General features: G+C 29.0%; 2 protein-coding genes across 6 annotated transcripts; one reads left to right on the forward strand and one right to left on the reverse strand.

The window, feature by feature from the left end:
• Positions 1–2,157: 2,157 nt before the first annotated feature.
• LOC112771551 (N-glycosylase/DNA lyase OGG1) lies at positions 2,158–11,104 on the forward strand. Of its 5 annotated transcripts, none has more exons than XR_003187108.3 (5): positions 2,179–3,034; positions 3,303–3,513; positions 3,776–4,057; positions 10,588–10,671; positions 10,804–11,104. XR_003187108.3 is itself a non-coding variant. In XM_025816326.3 (4 exons), exons 1-3 carry the CDS (start codon positions 2,298–2,300, stop codon positions 4,007–4,009), a joined length of 1,182 nt encoding a protein of 393 aa, XP_025672111.1. In that variant the 5' UTR covers positions 2,160–2,297; the 3' UTR covers positions 4,010–4,057; positions 5,179–6,551. The 5 variants fall into 5 exon arrangements, 3 of the variants coding, with proteins under 3 accessions (XP_025672110.1, XP_025672111.1, XP_072082310.1); XR_011876844.1 differs by lacking the exons at positions 10,588–10,671; positions 10,804–11,104 and adding exons at positions 4,793–4,879; positions 5,179–5,310 and having other exon boundaries at positions 2,182–3,034; XM_025816326.3 differs by lacking the exons at positions 10,588–10,671; positions 10,804–11,104 and adding an exon at positions 5,179–6,551 and having other exon boundaries at positions 2,160–3,034.
• Positions 11,105–19,126: 8,022 nt separating this feature from the next.
• Positions 19,127–23,023, reverse strand: LOC140181724 (uncharacterized). The gene is made up of 4 exons (XM_072226210.1): positions 22,416–23,023; positions 22,199–22,335; positions 21,973–22,086; positions 19,127–19,367 (listed from the first exon to the last, which is right to left on the reverse strand). The coding sequence occupies exon 1, from the start codon at positions 22,872–22,874 to the stop codon at positions 22,548–22,550; it is 327 nt and encodes a 108-aa protein (XP_072082311.1). The 5' UTR covers positions 22,875–23,023; the 3' UTR covers positions 19,127–19,367; positions 21,973–22,086; positions 22,199–22,335; positions 22,416–22,547.
• Between the last annotated feature and the right edge of the window lie 750 nt (positions 23,024–23,773).

Here is a 23,773-nt window from a genome sequence, read left to right on the forward strand (position 1 = left end):
AAACGGAAATTCGCAGTCCAAGTTATGTCCCGTCAAAGTATGCCCAAAAACCATATTTCACACAAAATCACAAAGTGCCATTTTCAAAACAAGCCATTTCCAACTCTTTTCAAAATCAACCAAAACATGCCAATTTCATCCCTTTCTTTGAAATCAATCAAAATATACCAAAATCAACATCAAGCCTCCTCAACTCACACATTAACACTTTACCACAATTCACAAAACATCATCCCACCATTTTAACCCACTTCACCCAAGTGGCTCAAACTCAAACACATTTACATATCATATACTCTTCCTCATGCCAAATTTCAACAACACTATTTCCAATCAACCATCATTATACATAATCAATATCATACTCACTATCACGTGGTTTCACCCACAAATCAACCTTAATCATTCCTCAAGCATATATCACAACATACGTATCTCTAATGCATCATCATACCATCAAGCTAAGGCATCAATAATCATAATCACATATATGACCACATAATATATCTCAACCAAAACCAAACATACCTCTTCTACATAATTTCACCCAAAATTACCAAATTCCACACTCTAACTCCCCAAACCTTATTATTCAATAACCAACCCAATCATTCATATATTCATTATCTGAAATTTATCCAATCACTTGTGTCATCATATAATGCACACGTCAACTTACCTTCCTTACCTCTTTCCGGCCTCCGGCCCAAAATTCACGGCCTCCGGCCCAATTTCACAATTTAAATGCATAAACCACAAATCAATACTCATTACCCAATACATCAAATTTTCAATACACCAAACATACAAGGCCACGCAATTCTCAACCCAATCATTAATTCATATTATATACCAACTATGCATATTAGCACCAACCATTTACACAATCCAAACTTAATCCTAGGGGCATCTAGCCTAGAAATTCTCATCACACCACACGGTACTTAAATGAAACTTAAACCGTACCTCTTGTAGCCAAACCAATTGAGCCTCTTCTTTGGAAGTCTTCACCAACCTTAGCTCCAAGCCTCACCAAAGCTCTTCAAGCAATACCAATCTCCCAATTGTACACCAACATCACCAAATACACTAACATAACCAATATCACATACATACATCAACCTAGGGCTCATAAAAATGACAAATCACAAGGGTTTGAGCACTTCTTACCTCATCCCATATGAAGTAGGGATATAACCCGCTTAGAATCCATGTTGGAGTATCCCTAAACACCCAAAATCACAAGATTTCAACACTAACTACCCAAAAACGTGTAATGGTGGATAATTTTGAAAACTGGACAGAGATGAATGGAATACTCACCACAAAACTTAGATAGAATTGTAGAGGATGAGAAGATCGACGCGTGACCACAAACGGCTTGTCAATCGGAGCTCCGTAGCTCAAGTTATGGTGGTTTGAAGATCAAAGAGAGTTAGGTTTTCTCTCTTCTCTTCTCTCTTCCCAAATCAGCGCCCCAACCCTTCCTTTTAGGGTAAAATGAGCTGAAATGCTCATAACTAATGTTTATATATGTTGGGTCTTGGGTCCACTTAGGCCTGGTTCACTTATTTTTGTCCGTTGGCCCAATTTTGGGCCAAAACCCTTTAAGATTAGCGCTCTAAATCGCACTTTAAAAATTTCTACCTCACCTAATTATAATTCCTCATTCCTTAATCTTATTTACTCATAATCAATTTCCTCAGCTGTAGTACTAGACAGATCTTAGCCGGTACTGCCAATCAGAATTCTACTGCGCGCTTTTACGCAGAAAACTATGTTTTCCGACTCGGAAAAATTCACTGAATCCAAATATCATATTTAAATTATCAAATTCCAATTGCCAAATCTTCCAACCATATTTGCTCCTATTTAACTCATTATTTAATTAATTTCAGTTAACCAGGTATTACAGGTATTGATTGAGGAAGAAGAGGAATAGTTTGTCATAATGAGCGCACTTTGAAAAAACGAAACGGTGATTAAGGCATGTGTATTTACGCTCGATTGTAGAGGAGTATAGTGCGCGTGCTTTTTGTTGAGTTTGGGCCAACTTGTATAACTTGTAAGCCAAAAAGGCTTGTATGCAGACCTGTTAAAAAAAAAAATTTAGATGCGTAGCAAAACTATTTATTTATTTTTTTTTTATATAAAAATGTGATTTACAACAACAATTTCCTTGAGACCTGACCCGATCCATTGCAGTGTAACCGTTAACTGCTTTCTCTGAATCCCCTGGGAACAGAGAAAGGGAGAAAAAAAAGAGAGTGACATTGAAGCTGAAGGTGAGAGAGCGCATGCACACGATCAATTTCAAGCTCAATTTCAATTTGAGACGAACCATTGTCATGAAGCCAAAAAGCTCCCCAAACGCAAAACCTCCATCAACGCCTCCAACTCCACAAATCAAAACCCTCCACAGAACCCACCGCTCCATCGTCAAACCACCAATAGCATCATCCATTCCGAAACCCTTACAATCCAATCCCAACTGCGAGTGGGTCCCACTCAATCTCACGCGCCAAGAACTCTCGCTCTCGCTCACCTTCCCCACCGGTCAAACCTTCCGCTGGAAAAACACCGCCCCCAATCAATTCACTGGCGTTGTTTCCTCCCACCTAGTTTCCCTCAAGCACCTCCAAAACGGCGACGTTTCATACTGCCTCCATTCAACACAGGCCCACCACCACCACCGTCGTCAAGCCATGGAGGCACTCCTCGATTTTCTAAACGCCGGCGTTTTGCTCTCCAACCTCTGGAATGTGTTCTCCGAATCCGATGTCAGGTTCGCTCAGCTGGCGGAGCACCTCGGCGGCGCGAGGGTGCTCCGGCAAGACCCGTTTGAGTGCTTGATCCAATTCCTGTGTTCATCGAACAACAACATTGGGAGGATTACCAAGATGGTGGATTACATTTCCTCTTTGGGGACATACTTGGGCACTGTTGAGGGATTCAAGTTCCATGCTTTTCCCACTTTAGAGCAGCTCTCCTTGGTCTCGGAGGAACAGCTTAGAAAAGCTGGTTTTGGTTACAGGTTCACTCATTATCTTATATATATATATATATATATATATATAGAGTTTCTGTTATGAACTTATGATGCACAAATATGAAAATAAGTATTTGATATGAGCAGCAAGTCTATGAAAAAATTAGTCACAAATTTAAGAAGTTTAAAGCAGCAGTATTTTATTCAAATATGCATATATATATTCATACAATAAGCTTTTGTGAGTGAAAATGTAGTACTTGTAAAATAGGTTATGAATGAAGGTGTTGAATTTTGTGTTGTTTTTATGTAGGGCAAAGTATATAGTTGGGACAGTGAGTGCTTTGCGATTGAAACCAGAAGGAGGCGAAGAATGGCTTAGATCTCTGCGTGAGTTGGATCTGGAAGAAGTTATATGTGCACTTTGTACATTGCCTGGGGTGGGTCCTAAGGTGGCTGCTTGCATTGCTCTATTCTCCCTTGATCAGCATCATGCCATTCCTGTTGACACCCATGTCTGGCAGGTTAGCTACGTAGTAGTATTTCTTGTAGCTTTCAGCTTGGCATATTTTTTCAGTTTGATTTCTATATATTACTATATTTGCTTTTTGAGAATAAGATATCTGTTGATTTGATTGTGGCTTTAGGAGATTCATGATCCTGCTGTTTGTGATTTCTACCTAATTGAATTATTCTCTTATTGTACAATATATATGTTGTTTCCGCTTTATTGATTATGTCATCTTGTAAAATGTTGTGCATGTGTCATTTTTAAACTTGGGTAAGATTGCTACGAGGTACCTCTTACCTGAGCTTGCAGGTTCCCGGTTGACGCCTAAGCTCTGTGATCGTGTTGCGGAGGCTTTTGTAACCAAATATGGTAAATATGCTGGCTGGGCCCAGACTCTTCTATTTATAGCAGAATTACCTTCACAAAAGGCCCTCCTCCCTTCACATTTGTGGACTATTGAGCAGCGCGACCGTGCAAAGAAGGAAGATAGTGAAGAGGAAGTTGGTTAAGGAAGCAATTGTAGTCTTTGGTCCCAAATTTTCTGCTTACTTTTTCGGGTAAGTTGCAATTATATATATTGCCTACTTAATCTTATGTTTTAAGTACCTAAAAGGTTAAAACTAGTAACTATGAATCTAAGATGATTAACAAATATTTTTTAGTTGGAAATTGATAACTATTGGCATTGATTAACAACGATCAGGACTTATAGAGTATAATTTGCTATGGGTAAAGTACTAAATTAGTCCCTTACGTTTGGACGTAATTCTGTTTTGGTCCTTAAGGTTTAAAGTGTTCTATTTGAATCCAAAAAAGTTTCATTTAACTTCAATGTAGTCTCACCGTGATGTCAAAGTTAAATAATTAACGGAATCTTCTACATGACAGCAGTACAAAAATAAGGTCGATAATCTGGAGAACAAGTACAAGTTCCAGAGGCACAAAATCAACCGTGGATGCATCAATACATTTATTTATCATTGTTCTTACAATTTAAATGAAATATTTTCTATAGAACTAAAAAAAATGATAAATAAATGTATTGATGCATCCACGGTTGATTTTGTGCCTCCGGAGCTTGTACTTGTTCTCCATATTATCGACCTTGTTTTTGTACTGTTGTTATGTAGGACGTTCCATTAATTATTTAACTTTGACCTCACGGTGGGATTATATTGAAACTTAATGAAACTTTTTTAAATTCAAATAGGACACTTTAAACCTTAAGGACCAAAGCAGAATTACATCCAAACGTAAGGGACAAATTTAGTACTTTATTCAATTTGCTACAGTACCCTTGCTCTATTCACTGGAAAATAAAAATGAGAACACGAAAAATAGACAAAGCTTATAGAGTTCAAAGATGACTTACTCCCAAGGTACAAGCACCCAATCCAATATTCTCTTATTTAATTTTTAGAGGCAGCTAAAATTGAGAACTAAAAAAGAGCGCACTCCAATATTCTCTTCTCCCGTCCCCTACCAAGAAAAGAAAAAAGAGTTACAGATAAAAAATGAACAGAGAATGCCCCTTGTCACTCAGCAGCATAACCTGTGACATTAACCTTTCACTACTCCCGGAGTTGATAAAAACACCAGAACAAAGGGAGATAGTGGTTGGGCCTTATGTACTTAATAGCCAACAATAACTAACAAGAATGAAAGCTTTTTCATGCAGCATTTTTGTGGGTGAGCAATTACCAACAGAACCAGAAGGCAATTACCAACAGTAATTAGCAATGTTAAGGGCACACAGTTAGTGCTACCAACAGATTCATTATTATTATGAGTAAACTACCATTTTTACCTACGAAAGTTTTTAATGTTGATAAATTTATCCATAAAAAAAAAACTACCATTTCTACCCATAAAAAATGGTTTCGTATGATAAAATTATCCAAACAATGAAAAATTACAAAAAATCCCAAAATTACCCTTTTCCTAACCCTAATTTCAATATTCCTCTTCCAATTCTCAATCCTTCCTTTTATTCTTTTCCTGGATTTCACCATCTCCTTCACCAACACCACCACTACCACTAGCTATAAGCCCTAATTTCCGAGACAAAGGGAACTTCGGCGACGCACCACCTACCGCCAGGGATTGGATCCCGTCCTCCACGCCCTCCTGCGTCACCTCCTGGTAGAAAGCGTCTCACGTGCACCACCCAAAGAAATCCACGATTCTTCACGACCTGGAATGCGTCGTGGACGGTGGCAAAGGGGCCGTTGCTGGTGTTGATGAAGAGCGCGTGGCTAAAGGACAATACCTTTGTGTCGGAATTTCTACTCTCGATGCAAAGCTCGAGCTTGTCGCGGTTGTTGCCTTGAAGGCATGCTCTGAAGCTTCCTTCAATGAGAGGGAGGAAGACGGTGTAGACGATCTGGTTACTCTCATCATCGTAGTCGGATTCAAGGTGGGAGCCGTCCTTTGTCTCCCATCTTCTGAGCCATCCACCATAGCTTGAAGCGGAAGGAGGAAGGTGGGGCTTACAGTTGGTGACGATGGTGTTAGTGGCGGTGGTGAAGGAGATGGTGAAATTCATGAAAAGAATTTTGGGAAAGGGTGTTGAGATTAGAGTTAAGAAAAGGTTAATTTGGGATTTTTAGGTGATTTTTCAGTATTTAGATAATTTTATCGTACAAAATTATCTTTTATGAGTAGAAATAGTTATTATTTTTTTTTTTTATTAGTAGATTTGTCTGCATTTAAAATTTTCGTACTACTACTGTGTGGTAACTGATCCGGTGGTCGAAGTTAAGCAGTGCTAGTGAACTGTAAACACAAGATTATTGGTTCAACCCTTTTGACAAGGCGTTTACGCATAAGTCATAACGGAGTCATGTTTTGACTTTTTCAACTTTTATTTGATGCTTAATTTGAGGTATTGAAGAAGTAAGATAGTATTTTTGTGATTAAGGCGGTACAGAAATATTAATAAGTATTACTAGTCTAGTTATCTAAATAGTAAATACCCAGGAAAGAAAGTACCATTCAAGAGAAAATGTAAAAATCTATTCTATTATATAAAAATCATATTTCTGTATTTAATGATGACGTGGCATATTCTGGAGAGTGTTTTTCAATTTAATTATTTTAACTCATTCAATACAATTTATTACTATGACTTAGTTATATCAGCTAATTGATTTGTTTAGATATTTAAATGTTAATATAATTTATTATAATATTTATTACTTAATTAATTTTACTACATTAATTATAATTTTTTATATTAGTTAATTAATTTATTTATTTATAAAGTTTGAAATAAAATAAATAATTTGTTGTTTATTCTAATTAAATTCATTAAATTTAATTATACATTATATACGAATTAATAATAATTTATAAATCACTTTATATTATATATGTATTAACGAAATATTATATATGTCTTAATTTGTTAATTAAATATTATATACGTATAGAAAAATAAATGCAAAGATGATTTATATAATATTGATAATATTATATTAGCATGGTGATTTTTTTTTTTTGTTTTGATATCATATAGTATTGATAATGATAATATTATTATATAGTATTATATAAACTTTTCAATATTAGTATAGAAAATTGGAAAATTATTTCTTATGGCAATCACTCTTAGTGAAATAGTGTGTTCCTTATATAGTATTGATAATTATTGCTTAATTTAAAGTAATTATATGTCGGTATCTTAAATTTATTTTTCAATAATGATCTAAATAGATAAATCTAATTGAATTGAATGATTATATAAAATATTTTATATTATTAATATACTAAAATTAAATTTATTTTTCTCTTTACATATAATTTTGTTGTGCGTTAACTTTGTTTGAATGATAAAATATACTCATGTTAATTCTATCATATAATAGTTTATTTTTCTCCTATGTATTTTAATTTGTATAGTTACTATTGATCTTACTGTTTTCGATCTTCCTATTTTCGTTTTCTTGAATTGTTCTTTATTTTTTTATGACTTGATAATTAAAAAAAAAAAGCAAAGAAAAGAAAAAAAGATAGCCAAAAATAAAGGTTAGAAGTCTAAAGCAGCAACATCATTTCTCAGCATTATTATTATTAATATGAACTTTATTATTTTTCTAACATTCTTTAATACAAGCTTCGTTTCTTTTTCTTAATTATTATTAATACTTTTATTATTTTCTTCTCTAATTATAAATCTCTTTATAATAATTTTTTGATAGGATATTTTTTTGGTCTAATAAATTTTTTCTCTATTTTTTGTCAAAAATAATTTATATTAGAAAAAGAAAGATACAAATTAAATTTTAAAATTCAAATTTAAATAAGATGTGCAAAGGATAACTATTGAATTCATTTGGTCGATTTAAACACTTTGTATTATGTCATTGAAAATTTCAAATACTATTATAAAATTCTAAAAATTTTTATTTTATTGTTCTTAAATTATATATTATACCGTGTATTTGAAGAGTTTCATCTTTTTTAAAATAAGTGTGACATTATATACTTTTTTAGATACAATAAATGAATAATAAAGTTAAAGTGAGTAACAAAATTGATTATATAATAAGATACAAATTTTTAGAATTTCTAGCACAATTAATAAATTTTTAGTTTCAAAATAAATGTTTACTCTATTTTTTATCTTTTATTTGATTTTTTATAATTTTTTTTATTTTTTTAATTAATTATAATTGTAATAATTCATCATCAATTTGTATTTTGTAGAAAAAATTTAGCAATCATAAATTACAGAAGACTTAACCAAAAAATTTAAAAAATGTTAATTAATCACAAAATAAAAAATTATGAATTGTGCTTTAACTATGTTGTAAAATACAAATTAGGACTATCTAAAATTATTTTTTTACCATTAATGTTAACTTCAATCATAATAAGATAAAAAGTAAAAATTGTATATAATAATTTAATTTTATTATTTATACTACCAAAATTATTTTTTAATGTATTATATCCTATTTATTTTTATTCATTGATGATCTTTAATTGTCTATTTTTAATAAAAATTTAAATTGGTTAAATTGATTTTTTTTTCAATTAGTAATATAATTATTGTGATATTTACTTTATTTAGTAATATTTTTTAATTTATTTAATCTGATTAATCATCTCTTTCTTATTTTATGCTAATTTAACTAATTAAAGTTAATAAGTTTTAGTTATTTTAATTCTTGCAACTTTTTATTATAATAATGTATTTCTATTAATGTATTAATATAATTTCAATATTTATATGTCATTAATAATAATTTTATTTTAAAGTGATATTTTATTCCCAATATATATATATATAGAAAATCTACTCTTTCTTTATACGATTAGATTAGACATATTTATATTCAAGTTATTTGATTATTTAATTAAAATTAATTATAATAAAAGATTAGATTAAGATTATGGTAGACTAATTATATTGTTATTAATTAACTAGTGTATGTTTCCGTATTCTGTATAGGATAATACATAAAATTATATAAAAAATTTATTAAAAAATTAAATAATATATATAGTAATTATTATAAATATTTTATAAAGTTATAATTAAAATCAAACTCTGAGAATTTTTAATATTAAAATATTAAAAAAATTCATATTTGTCTTAATCAATTTGAGTTTGTTAAGTGATCATTTCACTCGTCCGCTTAAATAACTATTAGGAGTTAGAATCTCGTATTGTGTATATAGCAATTCATTGGCTAGCGATAAACCCTTAATAAATGGAGTATCAATACGTGGTTAGACTTAGCAGGAGTTTCCGAATACGCGGGTACCCGACCCATCCATACCCGGATGAAGAGGGTAATAACTTGACTCCAGTCGGGGCAGATTTTGCTCAGGACAGGGCATGGTCGGGTTTAGGGTATACCCGCCCCGAATATATACATATAAACACTTTTTAGGAATTAGGATTTGCCTCACATCACAGATTTAGTGATTCATAACTTCAATCTATACTCTATAGCCATGCAAGATAAACTTAGTCATCCTCACCCAAAATCTTCTTCTTCTTGACTTCTTCACAAAAAACCGCATAGTTCCCATCATCGTTGTTGCTGAGTCCATCGCCGCCTACCCCTTCACAACTCCCATCTTCCTTCACAACCAGGGACGGACCCACGTTTAATATAGAGGGGACATTTGCCTCCACAATTTTTTTTTTTAAAAAATAAATACTTATATACATATATACCACTTATTATATTATATTTGTCTCAAAATAAAAAATAAATAGTTCTTTTGTATTTTATGTTAAAAAATATTTTGTTAAACTTAACACATAATAATAATTATATTGTTAAATTTGATTTAGTATGAAAAATAAAAAAATAAACTCAAAAAATAGTGATAATTAATTTTATTATATTATTTAATTAATTAATAATTAAATTAAAACTTAGTTTTCTAATTAAATACAACTTAAATTATTAGTGATTTTTTAAAAATTGTTTAAGATGAAAAAATATATTATCTATATATTAATATATTGTAATTATTTTGGTAAAAAAATTATTTATACTATAAAAATTATAATAAGTAGATTTGACAATTAAATATGAGATAATAAAAAGTAAAATAATTGTTTAAAAATATATATAAAAAAATAATAATTAGTCATGTTAAAAACAAAAAAAACCCATATAAATATTTTTTTGTTATTTTAAATATTATACTATGTGTATGAAATTATATTTTATCATTTTAAATATTATAATAATAATTGTGTGTATATTTCTAGTTCTTATCATTATATATTAGATAGTTCTAATTTTAAATTTTGAATATATCTAAACAAATTTGAATATATCTAAACAAATTTTGTAACAATAACTAATTATTGTTACGAAAAAACCATAATTTGTAACAATTTTAAATTTGATATAAATTTTTTGTTACAAATACTTCATTTTCTTGTAGTGATAGCAACTCGTTGCCGGCCAATTATAGATTCTTAAATGAAATTCAAATTCATGACGGATTAGTTCTTAACTTGTTGAGTATCGTGGGAAGCAAAAAAAATATCTATACTTAAATTTTATTATATTTTTGCCCCATTACTAAATTTTTCTGGGTCCGTCACTGTTCACAGCTCATGTCATCATCGCTGCTCATCCCGTTACCGTCGCTGTTGAGCCCGTCGCCACCTTTCTCCTGCCGAGTCCCTTTTCTCTAGGTAAATGTCTCTCTCTCTCTCTCTCTCTCTCTCTCTCTCTCTCTCTCTCTCTCTCTCTCTCTCTCTCTCTCTCTCTCTCTCTCTCTCTCTCTCATTGTGAGTCTGTTAAGTTCTTCTCTTCTTCTTCCACAGACTCATCACTTAGTCGCCGTCGCTATGAGCCCGGACGTTGCCGTTGCAGTTTCATCTAAGTCTGTCACCGAATAAAATAAAACTTTTATTCAAGTTAAAAATAGACATGCATGAGATCATTTTTGCATGTAATTTCTAAATTTTCTCATTCAAATTTGATCTATGTGGTTGAGTATTTTAGTATGGGATTATCGTGGTTTTGTTGCGACACTAATGTGATACAAATTTCGATAATTTCATAACTAATATATGAGATAGACCAGATTATTAAAGTAATAAGAGAAATAACATTCAGATTTGCGCGTAAAATTTATAAGAGTTGATTATCTCAAGAAAATATATATTTATAACCGAAGTAGAAGATTGTTAGGAAATTATTATTTCTTAATATATTTATGGACAATACATATATTAATTATAATCGCAAATTAAGTAATTTCACATTAAATGACTTATATAACAGTTATCTCATTTATTGTCATAAATGTTGAATTAAATAAGTCATTATTACTTTTGATTTGGATAAATGAGATTAAAATCATAGGTACTATTTTATTTGAGTTTTAGGGTTTAATGAGTGTCACACTCAAATATAAATAATGACTTCAGAATTTTGGTCTCCAAGACATCAAACTCGCCTTGGTAGCTCTTTTCCCACAGTAAAATTGTAATTCAGCCCTATCAGAAATACAGAAGGTTTTGGTTGACGAAGATCAAAGAACCACAAGAGGCAAGCTCTTTGATCTCAATCATACTCTCAAATGAAGAGACGCTTCCACACTCTTAGTTATTTTTTTAATGCTTTAACATGGATGATCTTGAGGTTGAGAAATCCTAAAATTTTTCGCTAAAATAGAAATTTTATTCAATCAAATGATAATAAATAATTTTATTGAATTAAATTATATTAATGCGATCATTGGATAATAAAAAATGCTAGAAAAATAAATAAATAATATTTTAAAAGTAAAAATATTAAATTGTCATTTCAATTTATTTTTTTAATCAACAATAATAAATATCTTAAATTAATTAAATTTTACAAAAATTATACACCTAAAACTATTTTATTTTTTAAAAAATCTTTTAAAAATACAATAGTTCAATGAGAAGTTGACTATTTCATTTTCTTTTTCTCGAAACGATGATGGGTTGGGATTCAATGAGGAATTATGAGTTAGTTTGGCAGCTATTTATGGTTAGTTTGGCCGTTATCTGAATTCAATTTGATAAAAACAAAACAATTATTGTACATTAAAGTTAGTTTTCAACTAGTATTTTTACCAATAATAATGTTACGGGAATATCAATTTTTTAAAATTATAATCCACTTTGTTCTGACAGTATAAATTATGTATGGCATAAAATATTTATAAAATTAAATTACTTCTACAAAAAAAAGTTGTAGGTTAACAAAAGTCTCTGACTAAAAAGACCAAAGTATCTATAGATATTTTTACCCGTAATAACATTACGGGAATATATATTTTTTAAAGTTACAGTCCACTTTGTTTTGACAGTATAAATTATGCATGGCACAAAATATTTATAAAATCAAACTATTTTTACAAAAAAAAAGTCATAGGTTGACAAAAGTCTCTGACTAAGAAGACCAAGGTATCTATAGATAAAAAATCAAATAATAAGATTTTTAGTTATTATTTTTATATGAAAATGTCTAATCTTTTATTAACAATTAATTTTAATATTCGTTATCTAAAATTTGAGATAATTTAACGTGTACACTTTTATATTTAATTAGGTGTTAAGTCTGTTGCATAAATAGAAATAATTAATTTTTATACTTGTTATTTAAAAATAATATTTTTTCTCTCTATGTATATAAAAATATAATTAGATATTAGCATAAAAAAATTATATTGATAGTTATAAAATTAATTCAAAATTAATTTTTTTTAAAATAATTGAATTTTGATTCTAACTTTTAATTATAACATTAGTATTCTCTCCAAATTATATGTAATAAATATTTAAAAGAAGAGAAATAAAAATATAGATTAGAAAGATAAGTGGTAAAAATTTAAAACTAAAAAAATATGGATATAATAATAATAATTTTTATTTAAATTATATTATTTTGGTAATTTTGTTTTCTGCAGAACAGAAAGATAGACAAAATAGAGAATGAAAGAAAAGAGAGAGAAAAATAAAGATAAAGAATGAGAGTGAGAGTGAGTTTGTTAATTTTGGAAGAAAAAATTTTATTTTAATTGTTATAAAAAAATATCGGATTACATATATATTTTGATTTGTCAAAATTACTAATATACAATATAAATTATATATAGAGTAAAAATGGTAGAGAGAAATTGAAAAATGGAGAGAGGTAGATGAGAGAATTTAGGAATGAAGTTTATTAATTTTGGAAAAAAATATTTTCGCTCAATTTTAATAAGAGAGTGTCATGTGACACATTTGATTATTAAATTAGATAATAATATATGATACATAATACAGGTATATTTCAATTTCAATATTTTAATTTTAATTTTAATGCAATTAAAGAATGTCATGTTGCACATTTTGATATTGTCAAATTAGTAATTAGTCATTGATATTAATAATGATATATAAAACAAGTGTATTAACTCGTGTCATGCACGTGATAAGATTGAAATTATATTTTTAATTTATTTTATTAAAATTAATTTAAATTATAATAATTTGATTAATAAAAATATAACATGTTATGTATTATTTGTTTTTTCTTAATCTAGTGTTAAATATATTAACTCTAAAATAGTTATTAATTGATTTTAATAATCTACTTTCTTCAATAAATCAAACATATATACTCAATGTGACCATAAATAACTTAATAATACTTAGACCCACCAACAAATGTTTATATATTATTTTACCATATCAAAATTAGCTCAAAATAAATAATAAATTATTAGAGAATTCTAATGCACAAAATTTTCTAATAAACAATAAAAAATTTAAATTTACTAAAAAATAACTCAACACTTTTCTTTGATGCCTGCAAAACATATACTTGAAATAATATTATATCAATGTTAGTATACAGTTTTACAATCATCGACTGTATTTACTATACATGACTCCTTCTTAAAAGTTATTCTACACACATGTGCAATCGGAAGATAAATTACTGGACTTTATTTTATTTTTCCAAATTATTATAATTATGCATTATTCATTAAATGCTAATTGTAATATTGTAATATAATTATAATAAAGATATTTTTCTAAAATAAATTTAGAAGAGAGAATAGTGCTTTCATTTTAGAGGGAAAATAAATTCATGAGGAATTGACACCTCATTTTTATTAGTTGATAATCTATTAAATATTGATTTTATATAATTATAATAAAAATATTTCTCTAAATTAGTATAATCATGCACTATTTGTTAAATGTTAATTGTAATATAATTATAATAAATATATTTTTCTAAAATAAATTTAGAAAAGAAAATAGTGATTTCATTTTAGAGAAAAAATGAATTCATGAGAAATTAACACCTCACTTTTATTAGTTGGAGAAAAAATCTAGTTTTAGTACATTTTGTCATTATTATACATTTTTCTCTAATCATATATCCACTGTTTTCTTTTCTTTGTTTCAGCATTTTGAACCTGGGTTTAACTTCTCGTAGTTCTCACTTCTTAGTCATTCTATTAGATGTAGTTGATAACTATTGAAATTCTTCGATTAATATAGGAGAAAAATATATTATTATATGATAGAATTAATATGAGTATATTTTATTATTAAATAAACAAAGTTAATATAAAATAAAATTATACATAAAAAAAAGCAAAGAAAATAAAATTAAAATAGCAAAGTGATAAAAAGATTATTTTTATAATTTTGTTTTGTCATTTTTATGTATAGAAGATTAGAAAATAGTAAATTTTTAACTAAATTAATTTATATTTGTTGTATTTAATTTAAATAAGTAATAAATTATCTTATTTTAATTTATTTCTTAAATTTATATATCATAAAAATTAAATCAAATAATTAATATACATAATTTTAAATTGTGTGATACTTAAATATCTATTCAAATTAATTAGTTGATATAATTAATTCATCATAATGAATTGTCTTTAATGAATTAAACAAAATAAAGCAAAAGCATGCTACGTTGATTTTATCATTAAAGGTAAAAAGTCGATTTTTATATAATAGAATAGATAGAATAGATAATATAATAGACGGCGAGAAAGAGAAAGATAAACATTTTAGATCATAAATTGTTTTATTTGGATATTGCAATGTCACATTATTTTACTTATTCTACCCTATGGACTCTTTTGTAATTTTATTTGAGTATCAATGGAATTTCACTACCTTTGAAAAACACTCTAAATAATAAAAAGCCAAATTAACTTTAATATTAAATTCATTAATACGATTTTAATTTTATATAATAGTTAGATAATAGATTAATAAAAGCAAATGAAAGAATGGCTATAATTGGTATTTGATAAAATATTCATTTAGAATAATTAAAAAATATAAAATTATGATATTATTAAAAATAATATATTTTTATGTTAAAAAAAATTATTTTTAAATAAAATATTTATAAAATATAAAATTTAGAGCAACATAGCTTCATGAACATTAATCATTAATCAATTATGAACTAACATAAAATTATAATATAATTTATTTATGAAAAAAATAATCAATAATTAATATTAATAAATATAAAAATCATCCAAACACTTTGATTAAAAGTATTAGTGGTTAATTATTATTCATTATTAATAATATTTTGTTCATAACAAAAATTAAAAATATAATTATTCAGATTTAGATTTTAGAAAAATAAACGTATAAGTAACAAATGATCTATTTTATCATGTATATTATAAATTAATGAATTAAGCTAACTGATATAATGAATTATAATTAATTAATTGGTATAAATTATAATAAATTATATGATATTTAAAAAAATAAAATGAATAAAAAATAAAAAGAAATAGAAGAATAGAAGACTACAATAAAATAAATTGAATGTGAGTTTTTTCTCTTTTTACAAATTTTATATCACATCCGCTTCAATAATAATAAATAAAAATACATCAACTTAATATCTAAGAGAAAATAATGAGATAAAATCATAACACAATTCTAAAATAAAAACTTAAATTAAACCATAATATCATTGCACAACACAAATTGAAAGTAATTTCGCACTACAATATATCACACAAATAGGTAAATGACTTAAGCTTAATTACAGATTTTTTTTTATTTATGCATACATGATAACACCATGGTCTATAAATGCTTAATGGATAACATATCATATATTGCTCTGAATGATGAGCACATGAGTTGAAGAGTGTGTGTTGATTTGTGTCCATGATAGTTGCCTTCTTGTGACAACGCCGCATAGGAAGAAAAAGAATTGTTGTAAAAGCTACCTAATGAAAGAGTAATTGATAAATAAATGATATTTTCTTCTAGGATATATGGTCTTTTATAGTGGTAAAATAAAAATGGAAAGAATAAAATTTTGTATTTTTATATTAGAAATAGAATTTGATATTTATCCTAATAAAATTAAATAACTAATTAGTTATATTTAAATAAATAAAATAAATTAAATAAAAATATTTTTAAAAATTAATCAAATCAATTAGTCAATACAAATAATTAATTTTATTTGATTTATTGAATTCAAAAAATAAATTAGAAAATAATTGATTAAATTAATTAGTTGATATAATTAATTTATTATAATTGATTGGATTTAATGAATTAAAAAAAATAAATAGAAAAACATAAGAGACAATGATTTTTTTAACTAAATTAATATGTATTTATTGTATTTAATCAGTATAAGTAACAAATCATCTATGTTATTATGTACTTTATAAATTAATGAATTAAAATAATTGATATAATAAATTATAATTATTTGATTGATATAAATTATAATAAATCGTGTGATATTTAAATACCTAACCAAATTAATTAGTTGATATAATTAATTTACTGTAATAAATTGTATTCAATGAGTTATAAAAAATAAATTAAGAAACACGCTAAGAAGTATGCCATGCCAATCATGAAGTACAGAAATTCAATTTTTATATAATAAAAATATACATTCTTATATATATTATAGAAATATGCTTTGATTCCATTAACTTGTTTATTTTTTTTAAACTTGCCACCTATATTCAGCATGGAATTTTAATTTTTCTAAAATAAATTTAGAAGAGAGAATAGTACTTTCATTTTGGAGAGAAAATAAATTCATGAAAAATTGACACCTCGCTTTCATTAGTTGATAATATATTAAATATTAATTTTATATAATAATTATAATAAATATATTTTTCTAAATTAGTATAATCATGCATTATTCATTAAATATTAATTGTAATATAAATATAATAAAGATATTTTTCTAAAATAAATTTAGAAGAGAGAATAGTACTTTTATTTTAGGAAAAAAATGAATTTATGAAAAATTGACACCTCACTTTAATTAGTTAGGGAAAAATACAATTTTAGTATATTAAGTAGAAGTATATTATTATTATTATTAAAATGATTAAAAATATTTCCGATTGATAATTGATAAGTAGTTTAATAATGTATTAAATATGGATTTTATATAATTATAATAAAGATATTTTTCTAAATTAGTATAATTATGCATTATTCATTAAATGCATTTATTTTGGAGGGAAAATGAATTTATGAGGAATCCACACCTCACTCTCATTAGTTGAGATAAAACCCAATTTTAATATATTAAGTAGATTATTATATAAATAGAAATACTTGCTAAGTATATATAAAAGAGGAGATATATAATTATATATAATATAATTGCTATATATGTAACAGATATAAATTGTTATAATTACAAAGACTTACTATAATTATATTAAATTTAATTATGAATGTAAATAAATAAAAGTGATAATAATTAATTTATTTTTTTTTTACATTTAATATTTACCGTAAATATAAAAAAATATTGAGAAAAAAGTAGATACTGACTTTATTTTATTTTATTTTACGTCATGGATTTTTTTACTAAAATTAATGGAGGAAAAAAATCTTTATGATTATATATCAATCTCAATCACAATAAATAAGATGAATCGGTTAAGCAACTAACAAATTTAACGGGTAAATGCTATTTTCTATTTATGAAAAAAATGAGATAACATGCATGCGTATATTAATATAGGAAGAATATATACTTATAGCTTTAAAATCTTCAAGAATATTCGATTGTATTATCCTTCAAGCCAAAAAATCCATCCTTTATTTTCATTAAATATTTATATTAATTCAATTAGATGAGTGTTTTAATAAAAGAAAAGAAGATTATTATTATTATTATTGAATAATAACGATAATTATCGTTATTAATATTAAATTGGTTATTTTATATATATATATTGAATTATCATTAATATTAAATTAGTTATTTATATATTATTTGTTGTTGCTTCTACAATCGTGGAATAATATTTTCTTTTATTTGTTAACTAATTATTAAACTTGGTTATTTATATTAAATATATTTAATGATTACTAAAAATTAATCATATAATTATCATTATTAATAACTAATTATTAATAATCAATTTATATTTCTCTAAAATATAATTTTCTATATTATTATTATTATTATTATTATTATTATTATTATTATTATTATTATTATTATTATTATATAGGTCACCATTAAGATAATAACTTGTCACTAATAAAATTTTAGGATAATGAATAAAATATAGAATTATATCAATATAATTAAAATTAATATAATTAAAATAATTAAAAATATTTTTGACTGATAATTAGGTTACTAATACATTAGTTATTGATTTTATATAATTATAATGGATATATTTTTTTAAATTAGTATAATTATGAATTATTTATTAAATACTAAGTATAATATTGTTATATAATTATAATTAAAATAATTTTCTGAAATAAATTTAAAAGAGATTAGTATAATTATAATAAAGAGATTATCTTAAATTACTATAATTATGTATCATTCATTAAATACTAATTATAATATAATTATATCAATTAAAGATAATTTTTAAAAAACAAATTTAAAAGAGTGAAATAGTGCAATCATTTTGGAGAAAAAATGGATTCACGAGAAAATGACACCTCACCATCATAAGTTGGGAGTGTAACACCCTAACTACCAAAGCTCACGCTTCCGGCTGCGCAACTCTGATAGATCGGATATTACGACGACTTATACTATTTAATACTAAAATATAAGCCTGTTTGAAACTTTAAACCGCAACACCGCTCCCAAAAATACTTTCGTTCGATAGCGTACATTCACAGGATACCATACAATTTACAAAAGCTCATAAAGAGTCCATCCATATATGTACACACATATATATAAATAATATTACAAGCATTAGACAATACAATTCCTATCCCTCTTACAGGATATCTCAAGATAAAGGCGAGGGTACAAATAATAGTCTAAAGTAATACAGAGCATTTCAACCACAACTAAATAAACTCTTCGTAACTTCTGCGCCCATATCCTGAAAGGGGAAAAATATAGGGGGGTGAGAACATCATCCTCGAAAGGGTTCTCAGTAGAGGGTTTTTGGGAATTACTGTAATAGGATACATGAAGATAAACCGTACCAGTGATTCATAACCGTCTTATGCCTCTTTTCAAAAACAACGGTTTACAATAAAAGTAAAGTCGAAAATCTTTTCTGAAAGAGGAACCATTCAATTCTCAAAAACTTAAAAGCCTTTCAAAACGGTCTATCTATGCGGAACCAAAATAGCCTTTCATAATTTATTCCAAACCAGAAACACAAAACCGAAATCAACCATCAGTTCATCTCTTTTCAACCACGGCCCTAGGCCCAAACAATCCAACCAACAACCAATCACCACAATCCAACAGAGTCCCAGATGCAAACACAGATAGGAAGTTCAAGCACAAACAAACAGTTATTACAAGTAGAACAGTTAGCAATTAATCACATAGGCAAACCAAGTATAATATGTACACCCAACCAATGTCACACAAATGCATATGATGCATGCCTATCCCTAGTGGCTGATGATATCATCTGTCGGTTATAGAGCCAACCCGACAAGTCCTGGTAGCTAACCATTGGACTGTCCCTCTGTCGCGCATCCCCAACTCGAGTTATACTCATCATAAACTTGATCATAATCATGATCCATATCCATCACCCTCACTGGTGAATATTTACGGGGGCGAGCTCATCCGGGACTTTCACAGTGCCCGGCCACACTTACGACATAGGGTCAAAAGAGCTTCGAGTCTCAACCTGGAGCACGTGGTGGCTAGCCACTGCTTCCTCCCAGTGAAACTCTCATCTCCGATAGTGGAAGTGCAACATTCACATTTATCAATGATTCAGCATATACATGCATTCAATCTCATCCATGGATCAACATCCATCTCAGCCATCCGGCTCACGGTTCAGTCCAGAACCAGCCAATATTGATAATCACACACAGCCATTCCGGCTCACGGTTCAGTCCAGAACCAGCCAATATTGATAATCACACACAGCCATTCCGGCTCACGGTTCAATCCAGAACCAGTCAATATTCATAATCATACATGGCCATTCCGGCTCATAATAAAACAGCACTTCCACCATTCAAAAATCATCAGATTTATGAAATCGGCATTTAAGCCATAAATCATTTTCTCAATTCGTTTCACTTTGAAATCAAGTTTCAACTCTTTTCAGCCTTGGCTTTAGAAATCTCGTTTCTCAAATCATCTCAGGCTCATAAGCCAATTTACTCAAAGTGAGTTCCCTTTTTTAAAACATAGCCACTCCCGGCATTCTCTTTCCAAAACTTCCAAAACCATGGAAAGTTAAAGATTCCTTTTGAAACATTCAAAACCACCCATCCAACAATGGGATTTTTGTAACAAAAGTTCCTCGGCAAAGTCCCAAGTCCTTAGGGAAGAATAACAACTCATTTCGCCAAATTCATTTAAAATCATTAAAAATCTTGGCTTCCTTATTTGGGTAGTAAAATAGGATCTAAGCCAATCCGAGTCATGTAATCAATTACTCTTTTCAAAACCATTTCCTTTTCTTAAACAAAAACCGGCTTCAATTCCATAATTAAACCTGAAGCGTTTCAAACTGATAAGAGAATCATTTTTGTTGTGTTAAACTAGAGTTCAAAGGGTACTCTGAATCTTATTCAAAACGTCAAAATAATGAGGTTCGTCAATCGAGATCCACTTCCTTTTAAAATCACGAAAACTCTTCCAATGGACACTCTTTATGTTTAATAGAGAAAAACATAAACCAGTTTTACCTTTTAAAACAGCCTCAAGGCAAAATTCCTTTTCGAATAACTTGTACCCAAAGACATACTATTCTTCTCGGAAAAGTAAGGAGGAATCATGCTTCTCTTTTCAATAATTCTTTCAAAGCGTAGCTTCATCGCTTTCATAATTGTTCTAAGTAAAAATAATAAAAGAAGCCATAAATTCACAATCCTCCAAGTAAATAGGAAAGGCATTAAACTCCAAATTTCCCAAATAACATTTCAAATAAAGCCTCGGATTTTATAGAAATTTCGGCAGCATCTCCCCTAAAACTTGGACTTTGCCACCCGGTTCGGGTCCCAACTAAACCGTTCCTCAATCCTTTTCAACAGTCCAGAACCCAAAAATCAATTCAAAATCACGCTAAATCCAACAGTCGCCTCAGTGGCATATCTCAAGGAAACCATTTCAAAATCAAATCAATGTCAACCGATTTAACTAATTTCCAAAGCTTTAAGGAAACGGCTCAATAACAAATCATTTGTCCAAAACCAAGTCAATTAAAGTAAACCAGGCTGAATTCAAAAGTGCGTTTGACTTTTCACATTATCAAAATAATTGACTCAATTCAAATCAATGCTCAACGGATCAAACTCAGATTTCAAATCTTTAAAGAATCAACTACAAAACATTACATTTCATAAAGCCGCACAACAATTCAACCAAACCAACATCCATAATCACTCTAGTCAATCAAATAACACATAAGGCAGATGCAATCACCAAACACCAATTGTCTCACATCAGTATCCATATGTAATAATTCCAATACATAAAACATAGTTTTTGGAAAGCGCCCCTACCTCAAAACGCAATTCCATAATCCAAACGTCTCACAGAGTCCTTTCCGCCTCAACCCGAACTGACGGCAACCAAAACCTCAGCTCCCAGTCACGTTCGCAATAACCATAGCAACACTAATCGCAACATACAATAATCAGGACTCGACCCCACGTTATCAAAACTCATATTCATTAACCGAACACAATAGAATACTAACGCGAGGCTTTTCGAAACATAAATACTTACTGAATTAGTGAAACGAAGCAGCTGCGATTTCGAACCGACCCCGGCAACAGCTCTGGCGGCAGAGGCAACCTCAGCCCCAACTACTCGTAACAGCAACAACAACTCTAACCGTGACATGCCATAACTCGAACTCAGCCCTACGTTATCAAAACCTTAGGATTCCTACCCAAATATAACAAAGTGCAGATTTTCAAGGGTTCCGGAATGTAACTCTTACCGTAACTAAGGAGAAGTGACTGAGCCAAGCGGCGGCATCCCCGGCGGTGGTTCCGGTAGCCACCGGACTGCTCCTGGTGACCAGAACAATGGCAAGGCTTCCTCCTCCTTCGACAGCAACAGTGCAGAAGCTTCAGCTAAGCACTGCAGAGCAGCAGATCAGCAGTGGCGGAGCCGGCTTCTCCTCCATCGCATTCTGTTCCTCCCGCACTGCTCTCTCCCTCTTGGCGACGACCGTGACGGAAACAACCCCCAGCAGCGGAGGCAGCAAGGCTGGCTCGACCGCAGCAGAGTGTGACACGCCTCTCTCCTGGGCTCTCGCTCCCCCCTGGCCGCGATTCACGGCGGCGATAGTAGCGCCGTTGGAAGACACGGAAGCAGTGGCGGCGACAAGGCTAGCCGCAAGCTTCTCTTCTTCGTGCGCCTCTCTGTTCTGGGTTCCCTCCTTCGCGACGGCCATGGCGGCGGCAGATCGGTGGCAACGTGATGGTGCGACGGTGAGGGAGCTTGGCGATGCTGCCGGCGGTGCGGCGCAGCGAGCTTCCCTCCTTCCACTGGTGGCGAAACCCTCACTCTCAGATCTCCCCTTTCCTCTTCCGGCAGACCCCCTTCCCCTGCTTCCCTTTCTATTTCTTTCTTTCTTTCATCTTTGCAGCCGTTGCTGCTGCTGATTGTTGGGAGAGGGTTTTGGTGGCTGTAGGGTTATAGGGAATGGGTAACTGGGTTAGGGTTTTTAGGGTTAGGGGTAGTTTCGTAATTTCAAATAAAAATAGGGGTAATATAGTAATTGAAACCCAAATTAAATCCAACACTAATTATATATAGAAAATACTATTTGCTCCCCAATTTCACAAATTATTTTCAATAAAATATCCAAATCAAATAATTCGGAGTAATATAATTAAATCCCTTATTTTTCAAAGTAGCAGTATTAATATTGAAAATATTACTTATTTAATTCAAATCATATAGAAATCCTTATTATTTCACAACTACTAACTTTATACTCTGAATATAGAAAATAATCCAATAATTGTGAAATTGGATAATAATCATAACTTATTTCAAATCCCATAAATCAAAACTTGCCTTAATTATCTTTAATAAAGTGATTTCCGAAATTAAGGCTATAAATAACAGTATGATTTGAGACTTGATCATAATAAGACTTTTCAAAGATTCTGGGTCTTACAGGAAGAAAACCCAGTTTTAGTAGATTAAGTAGATAAAATCATAATACAATTCTAAAGTACGTTTCAATAATAATAATAAATAAAAATACGTCAACTTGATATCTAAAAAAAAATAATGAGATAAAATCATAATACAGTTCTAAAGTAAAAGCTTAAATTAGAACAT

This window comes from Arachis hypogaea, chromosome 18 (assembly GCF_003086295.3).
Source record: "Arachis hypogaea cultivar Tifrunner chromosome 18, arahy.Tifrunner.gnm2.J5K5, whole genome shotgun sequence".
Taxonomy (NCBI): domain Eukaryota; kingdom Viridiplantae; phylum Streptophyta; class Magnoliopsida; order Fabales; family Fabaceae; genus Arachis; species Arachis hypogaea.

What these genes read in the sequence shown, in the direction of transcription:
- LOC112771551 (XM_025816325.2), top strand. Translation starts at nt 2,298, where the DNA reads ATGCACACGATCAATTTCAAGCTCAATTTCAATTTGAGACGAACCATT. An exon ending in AAAGCTGGTTTTGGTTACAG is followed by an intron (nt 3,035 to 3,302) that starts GTTCACTCATTA and finishes GTTTTTATGTAG; the next exon opens with GGCAAAGTATATAGTTGGGA. An exon ending in TTGACACCCATGTCTGGCAG is followed by an intron (nt 3,514 to 3,775) that starts GTTAGCTACGTA and finishes AACTTGGGTAAG; the next exon opens with ATTGCTACGAGGTACCTCTT.
- LOC140181724 (XM_072226210.1), bottom strand. Translation starts at nt 22,874, where the DNA reads ATGGCCGTCGCGAAGGAGGGAACCCAGAACAGAGAGGCGCACGAAGAA.